An 8,669-nucleotide genomic window follows, 5' to 3' on the forward strand; every position below is an offset into this window, starting at 1 on the left:
CTCCCTGAATTTTATTTTAATTATAAAGTGGAAATTTTTCTTTGTGAACAAACCCTTTTTTTTTGGTTAAAGAAAAAAAAAAAAAAAAAAAGCCCTCGGAGTGCTTCTTCCAATAACTTCTCTGGAGGAGCCCTGGCCCGGGCGGCGGGATGATGCCTGAGCTGGGACAAGGTGGACACAACACCCCGCAGCCTCCCAGCGCCGCAACCCCAGGGTCCTCCTCAGCCACCCCTCTGCCAGCCAAAACCTGTGGCAAAAAAAAAAAAGGGATTCCAAAAGCATTCGCTGCCACGTCACCTAAATCCCAGTCGTTTCCCTGTGGGAAGAGCCAGAGAGATCCTGGAGCACGTGAAGGGGAGGCTTTGTCTCGCCACCAGCCGGAGCAGGCCGTGTCCTCAGCGCTTCCCGGCCTTTGCTGCTTTGGCAAGAGGCCGAGCCACCCTGCTCGCCCTCGGGGAACAGGGACCTGCCAAACAGTCTCTGCTCCCGCCCGGGACAGCACCTGGGGAAAATCAGCAATTTTGGGCTTTCCAGGCCTCCTCCCTGCTGCCTCCACCTCATCTAATCCAGGCCTGAAAAGATTTACTCTCTGCAAAGCAACAAACCCGGCTCACCCGCTGGAGCAGCTGCTTTAGACAAGCTCCACTCCATGTTTTCAAATGTTTTCTTTTTTTTTTTTTTAAGAAACTTAGCACCCAGCTCCACTCGGCTGCGCTAAGGAGGTGACAGCAGCAGCCCAGGCCCCGAGGATGAATGTCTCATTGACATCTGGAACAGCTGAGGAGAATAAACACGCTGAGTTACGGCTCCATAATGTGCTTAGAGCAGGATTTTGCATCAAGAGCCATTTTCTCTTAATCACCATAAATTAAAGCTGTGGAAAGATGAGGTCTGACCGGGGGTCGGTGGGCTCCTCCTGGCAGCCCATTCCCACCGCCCCACAGCTGTGGAGCCAAAGCCTGGTGCCCCCCACATCCCTCCCAGTGCCCCACCACCGGGAAGCGGGTGAGAGCGGGGAGACAGCCTCTGCCCGAGAGGGGACCTGGCAGAAAGCAAATGGTTCTGGCCAACGAGTTGATTCAGTTCGACTGCGTCCACTGGGACATGCAGGGCCATTTTTCTTAATTACTTCTGCTAAAGACGACCTCTGCGAAGTGCCAGCTGCGAGTTTGTTTTGTTAAGTGGGCGACTAAATAGTTCATCTTCCGGCTCACACAGTACATAAAAATATATTCTGAGGAAGCCTAATGGTTGCAAACCATCTAATACCAAGCGTGTGAGGCAGCAGGCAGGGCACCCCTAAATTACCCTTATTTCTGTCTACTTCAGATGAGCAGGGGACGGGAACGGCTCTTGGGGTCCCTGTGCCGCTGCGTGGGACGTCGATTCCCCAGAAGGGCCACCTGCAATCTCGGCAGCTGATGGGGTTCCCACAACCACTCTCCCTCGTCACTGTTCCTGACCCAAAGGTACCACAGCTGAAGGTCTGTCTTCAAACCAAGATGCCACATTTAAGGGCATCAAAACACCAACATCAAATCCGCCTCGTATCTTTCCCATGTGGCATCAATTTCCTCTCCAAAGACAAACTACTTGCAATTTTAAAGAACAATTCAAATATTCGGATTTTTTTTTAGGCCTGCCACATATTTTTTCTTCTAGTTAACCAGGGCAGTAAAACCAAGACCCCCCGAGAGGCCAGGGACCACCATCCCCATGGCAAAGCCAGCGATGCCCAGGGCGCTGCTAACACTGCTTCCGTCCTCCAACTCTTCAACAAAACTCTCCAGTGATGGATCTTCCCTACACAAGCTGTTCCAGCGTGACGCCGCTCCCGGCGCTACATACTCCTCCTTCAACACTTCCCCAAATTTGTGCCAAGAAAGACAGTCCTGACCTTAAAAACCAGATTCTGCTTCAAAATGCTGTCTCCGATTCACAAAAGCTACTCCCGCTCCCTATCTATGATTAAAAAAGAAATCACAACTTTATTACTGAAGAGGGAACAGACGAGATGGCAGGAACTGACAAAATGCCACATTATTTGCTAATCCTAATATGTTATTCTTCCTCAAGATTTGCTTTTCTCAGCACCAATTCAATTATAGATGCTACAAATCCTTCTGACATTTAATTCCCTCTTGTCAGAGAGTAGTAAATGTATACACGCAGAGCTTTCCCATTAAGATGTTAATATATATTGGAGCACGCTGGCCTTTAAAGCCAACAGGCAGAATTTTTCTATTAGGGGTTGGTTTCTGGTTTGCTTGTGGGTTTTTTGGGGGCGGGAGCGGGAGGAGGGAGGGCAGAGGAGGGGAGGTGCAGGCACCCCCACATGTTGCCACCAACATGCAGGGCCCCGGGGCGACCCGGCTGCACCCCGCATCCTGGGGGGGTGCTTTGCCCAACACCAAAGCACCTTAAAGGAAAACTGCAGCGAGAATGGTACAACCCCCATGGAGAACTGCAGAGGAAAAAAAATAATAATAACTTATTCTTTGCATCTGCTGCGAAGCCCCCCCCATGGGAACAGCCCATCAGAGGGATGCCAGGATTGTGCCCCAGGTGGGATGGAACTGAGGGGCAGCTCCATAGCAGCAGAGAGCACCGTGGGCCCACTTCAAGTGGTGGCCAACTAGAGATTTTGGTAGCTTTAAATGAGTTTTTTGGCTTATTATTGTGATCAACTGCTCGTGGAATCACCACCTAGTCACCAAAAAAGAGATTGTACCACTTGAGGGTGATCGCTGAAGTTTTCCTTTAAACAAAAAGAGCAACTCATGAAACGCTAGGTGGACAGAAGAAAAAGGCGTTTGTGGCTGGTTCCTCCTGGTCACCCCACGGACACCCCTCTCTCGGCACTGGTTCTGAGCCCGGGGAGCTGGTGATCTGGTGATCTGCCAGGGAAGCGCTGTCAACCAACACCTGCCTTCTAAACCCCCCACTTCCTAGCTGTGCTTGTGGTTTTTTGCTGGGGGAGACACTTGTTAAAAAATAAATGTATTAATCGAGCTTTTTAACATTTTTGCAGATCTAATTGTTTAAAAATAGCTTTCTGTGGACTGTCTCGAGAGCACCGAAAAGCTGGCAGATTTTAGCAGCAACACCCGAAGAACGGGGGTCAAGCGCTTCCAGCAAGGTCTCACAGACAGAAGACTTTCCTCCTCCCAGCTACTCAATAAAAAGGTTCCATTCCATTCTCTTCTTAATGAGGCTTTAAATATATATATATATATCTCTCTCCATGTATCTATGCATATTCCAGCTTGCACTCTTTGGTAAGTGGCAGCTTCCCAAGATGAAGAGGAGGACTGGCTGGACCTGGCTGACTGACCGGCCGGGGGCTTAAATCTCAATTATACCCACTCTAAACCCTTCAGACCTATTAGGCTCAAATCACGTTATTTTTAGCTCCAGCGCTCCCCGAGTTTTGGGAGGTGGGTGCTGTGAAGCTGAAAAAGACAGGCTTGGGATCTCCAGCACCATTCCCGGGATGATGGATGCTCCCAAAGCGTCCCTCGCTGCCCTCCCTGAGGGATCCAGCCCCAATTCCCATCACGGCTCCCCGTCTCCCAGTACCAGAACTGGGGAACAGCACCCGGAGATGTCACCCCTCCCACTGTCACTCTGTTCTGCTGCATGGGTGCTCCTGTCCTCGCTCCTCGCCTGCCTTCCTGCTTTTACCTTTGGTAGGCCAATGTTTTGTGACATTTTTGGGGTATCTCTGGCCAGCCCTGAACTTGTTCCACCCACACTTCTGCTGTAAAAGCAGAAAACTGATGGAGGTTTTTGTGAAAATGCAATATAGATGTTAATTCGGGCATATTTGGATTTATCGCTGCACCCCCACAAAAAATTATCTTCTATTTCTGGGTGAAAATTAATTTTAAGCCATTTATGTAGGACAACGTGGGCCAAATTTGTGTCTTTGTAAGTTTGTTCACAGTGACCCCATCGACAGCCACTGCGAATCCCAGATGTTAACGTAACATCTGCACCACGGTGGGGAAAGGGAAACCTAAATCAATTTCTTTTTGCAGAATTCTGAACTTAGTGCTCTGTCCTTCCTCTCGTTACAGTTTAGCTAATTAAGGAATTAACACCCCACCGTGACTTAGGCTCCCCCACGCCACTGTGACGACGCGGGTGCAAATGGCCTTTAGTCACTTGTGCGCTTCTGAAAAAAGCCAACTCCTCCTCTGCTACCAGGCAGAAGGTTAAAGCTAAAAACACTTTCCCACCAAATCAGGGGTTAATTCTCTGGTGGGATGGAGTCTTCCCAACGATGGGGCAGCTGGAGACGTGGGGGCTGGCGGGGGGTGAAGAACAGGCTGCTGTTATTCCACAAACACTACAGAACCCTTCCCTGCCATGAGGGAGGACAGAAGTCACCGCCGGGTACGGCGGGACGAGCAGCACCACCATTCCCCCTCCAGCCAGCGCCCCGGCCCCCTCTAATTTACCCATGGGCCATTAAAGAGCAGCCTTAACCTGTTTGTCATATTGTAATTGAATTTGGGCTAATTAAAGCCAGAGAAATTCCAGGAGCTCATCCTTCTCCAATCAATAAGCTCCCCTTCAGTGACCCATTTCCAGATTGCTTCACAAAAAACAACGCCCTTTGTTTTCATGAATCTAATCCCTATGACGGGTGCTCAGGGTGCATCGGCCACTCCTGCTGCCTCCCCTCTGCCAGAGCAGGGAGCCCAATGGCAATCGATAGCCATCGACCCCTCAGCAGCCCCCTTCGACCAGGTGGGATTAGCTAATCAAACCCCACGTGGGGTCCCCTCCTGGATTACGAGAGGTGCATTGGCACCGGGAGGGGGAACCGGCTCCTCACACCCGCCGTGTCCATCCCAGCCCCTGGGCACACACACGGACACGGCAGCTCGCCCCCGACGCTGCGGGGGGTCAGCATCCCCCCAAGGGGGGCTGCCAGGCCAGCCCTGCCCGGACCCCGCGCCCTCGGCACCTTGGGAACCAGCGGAGGTTTGCGGGTGGCAGGGACACAGACGGCTCGACCGGGAGAAGCGAGCAGAGCTGCGGGGACTAACTACCTGGGCGGAAGGCAAGGGACGCATTACTTAATTGCACGGTTGGCAGAGCCTCCGGTGAAGCGTTTAGCGGGACGGCGGTACCTGCAAGGAACAGCAGACTGAGCCAGGCCGCGGCAGCCCCCGCCGTCACCGCCCCGACAGACCCGGGGCTCCCACCGCAGCCTCCTGCCGCACGGCCGGGCTCCGGCACTCACCTGGACCCCCCGTCCGACCCCAGCCCCCTCCGACAAGGGGATGGCACCACCCTGTCCCGGGGCACGGGATGGGGACTCTACTGACACCCGTGTGTTTGGGTGGGCACAATACCCTCCGGGTAACCAACAAACCAAATTTTGACATTCTTAGAGAAAGATAAACACATCGAGTAGTCAAACCGGGTGTCTGGCAGGGCAGGAAGGCGCCCGCTCCTCTGCCGGCTCCCGCAGCAGCTTCAAGTTTGGGGGAAATTTTGACTCAGGAAAATTGGGACACTGAGCTGTAATATTTGGGAAAAGAGGCCGCCACCCAGCACGGCCACAGCGTCTCCGTGGCCAGCACCGCTGCTCACAGACACCCGTTTTGAGGAATTCCTTTGTGGAATTGTTTCCCGTTCTTCTCTTCATTCACCAAGAGGTGTATTTTTTCTTAAAAAAAAAAATACAAGTTGAAATCGTAACACAGCTTATCAGAGCAAAACAATTATCTCCCATCCACACAGCGATAATATTCGACAGACACCTAGTGCTCCTTACCTACGAGTCTGGCCCAGGCCTGCAACAATAATCATTAGTATCGCTCAGGTGTTAGAACACAAACCCAATCAATCCATCATTTCTAACCTCTTGGCCACAGCACACCTATAGTGGCTGACAGGAGAGATGCCGCTGACGTGATCAGACAGAGCAAGATGAGGACTCGGGGTTTGGCTTTTTTGGCCTCAGTTCTGGCTCCGTGTCACCCTCCCGAAGGGGACAGGGTGGGAGCAGGACCCCCAGGCAGGGCTCTCCCATCCCCGGCCCCGCAGCCCCCACTCCAGAGATACTCTGAGCAAAAAAATAACTGGGTGGGCTTCTGAAAATGCTTGGGAAGACTCTGGCAAAACCCGGGGATCAGAGGCTTAGATGACGTTCGTAAGCGCTGGTACGACCCCTCTTTTGCATCGACCAACTGCATCCCCCGAGGATGCCTTCGTGTCTGATCTGGATCAGTGCTAATTCACAAGGACCAGCTACGAGGACGTATTTACATAACTGTAGTCCAGCGTGGATAAAAAGGGGTTCAAACCATTTACTTGGCTTTGCCTCTGCCGACAAAACCTCCTTTTTTCCCCCAAAGTGATACTCTGATGGTGAGAAACCGCCAAGCAGCCGAGCAGGAGCGCCGGCCGCGTCTTTTAAAGGCGGTTTCACACAACGGGGCAGAGTCGAGCGTTTGACCAACGTCAAGTCCCAACCCAACCGGTCTCCAAAGCAGCATTCCAAAAAATTCCGGGAGGGCACCTGGAACGGCATCTCACCGCTCCACACCCTCCCACCCCCTGTGCCGCACAGAAATGGGTGCCAAAACCAAAAAATGGGGAAGAACCCCCCCCGGGGAAGGAGCGGAGAGCCAAGCTGCCAGCCCGTGCGTGGGAGGAACAGCAGCACAGCAACTATACAATGCAACGTGGCCAAGACGCAGAAATCCGAGTGGGACCAGCGGAGAAGAGCAGTCATTTACCTACGTACTAGCCCTTACCTGAGAGATCCCCATAGTCCAGCTCCTCTGCCGAATTGGGCAACTGAGTAAAGCCTTACAAGTAAAAACAAACTCATTTTTCTCTGCGTTTCTCAAGTGACAAAAAAAACAACACACTTAAGAACCGAGGATGAATTTCTTGGGGGGGGAGAAAACATGATGCGTCAATCACTTGCCATCTTCTGCCGGTTGGGGCAGAGTAACTCGTATGAAAGAATTGCAATAATTTCCTTTATTACAGACAGAAACATTCCTCAGTCTACACTGTTGGCACACAAAACATGGAATCAAAGTCACTCATTCATAACAGCATGCAAAGACCCCCAAACTCCGGCTTTTAGTCATCACGGGGGGGCAATTTCCCAATTTAGTCCAGATTGATTTAGGTTCTGTATACACAGAGCAATGTAAAATTTTCTTCCAATTTCCCACAAAATTTGATCTTTTTTTGGTAAATATTGACAAGCCTGGAAAAGTATCAATTAGCGGATATTGCAGATGGCATTTCAGGTCTGTGAGGCAGCTGTAGGTGCAAACTGCAGGCTGTATCTCTGCAAAAACAGCTCACAAACCCTCTTTTCTTCCTTTCCCAAATCTGATGCATCTAGGGAAAAAGTATCTGTCCTCAAAGCTGATAAAGCAGTTAGGTGAGACACGCTTTCCTGACCCCAAAAGCCATTATTTTCTACTTGGAAAATATGATTTATTTTAGTATTTCCCCCGAAGAGACAGCACCGTCACCGGTGAGTGGGAAACCTGAGCCTGCCGACTGCTAAAAATACTGACTTTTCTTTAAACAGCCAAGACGTTAACGCAGTTTGGTCGATGTGCAGACTGTCCCCATCGGAAAGCAGCAGGTATATACAAATATATAGATATAATTACAAATAAAACTCCTTTTCAGTGACAGTGTTTGAAATACATCGAGTCACCTGGGAGCTACAGCTGGAATTATCTGCTAAAGTGGGAAGCTGTTTAGATTAATAGCAAGAATGTTGTTTGTGCTCTGCTCTTGGATTTCGTCCTCCTTTACTCTAATACAATTTATAAATATAATTACAGTTGACTCAGGGAAGCACTGGACATGCAAACCTGGGCTCTGAAGAGGAGCCATTCAACCTTTATCTCTCCAAAATTGCTTCTGTAGAGTCTTCCCTTTCATTTAAAAGGAACTACGTTTCCTCAGTAATGAAAATGGCAACGTTGCATTTTTTATGAAGCCAAAAAAAGGCTTTTTTTTTCAAAAGAAAATGTAACAATTCCAAAATTCACTTTCTGCCAGCACCCGGCATACTGGAAAATGCCGCCGAGCCGCATTAAAACCTGTTGTGAGGCATTTTAAACATGCTGTAAATCACTTCTTGATTTTTCTCCTTCGACTTTCCTACCAGCCACTGCAGCCCCTTCCTCTCCCTGCCGCTCGGAGGGAATTCCAAGCCTGCGGCGACTCCTGGTCCATGTGGAAAAGCCAACGTGCCCCTTGGCCACCGTCCTCCCGTGCCACGCGGGGACAAGGACCCGGGCAGGGACAGGCTCCCACGGACACAGCACGGTTTGGGGCCACTCCTCAGCCACCTCTTTTTTTAAAAAACAAGCCAATTCCTCCTCTTTGGTATCAAGCTGTAAATAAGCAATTAGGGATTCTGTTTTATGCTGCCTATTGCGGGCACCGCACAGAAACCAAACATGTGCAGAGCTTTGTGATGTTTTATTCAATCACCCCAAGGACTGGATCTGTAAAATATATTTAGGAACGTATTTACTATTAGTTACACTTTTAAGTGGGGCGTTTTCCAGAGGAAAGGCAGTCAGGGGGGCAGAGCTGCTTGGTAACATTAATGCAGAGAGTGGGGGGGCTTTTTCCTGGCGTGAGAGCCGGGGGGGGGGGCGGGG

The 8,669-nt window shown here is 50.6% G+C and overlaps 1 protein-coding gene across 1 annotated transcript in view; it reads right to left on the reverse strand.

Annotated features, from left to right (window-relative positions):
* The window catches only part of CADM1 (cell adhesion molecule 1), a 143,324-nt gene that overhangs the window by 5,032 nt on the left and 129,623 nt on the right, over window positions 1-8,669 (reverse strand). Inside the window, exons 11-12 of the mRNA XM_014949513.1 lie at window positions 6,777-6,830; window positions 5,061-5,141 (exon numbers count right to left, since the gene is read on the reverse strand). Coding sequence (XP_014804999.1) covers window positions 5,061-5,141; window positions 6,777-6,830 — 135 coding nt within the window. The remainder of the gene's footprint in view (window positions 1-5,060; window positions 5,142-6,776; window positions 6,831-8,669) is intronic.

This window comes from Calidris pugnax, unplaced genomic scaffold (assembly GCF_001431845.1).
Source record: "Calidris pugnax isolate Ruff unplaced genomic scaffold, ASM143184v1 scaffold180, whole genome shotgun sequence".
Lineage (NCBI taxonomy): Eukaryota > Metazoa > Chordata > Aves > Charadriiformes > Scolopacidae > Calidris > Calidris pugnax.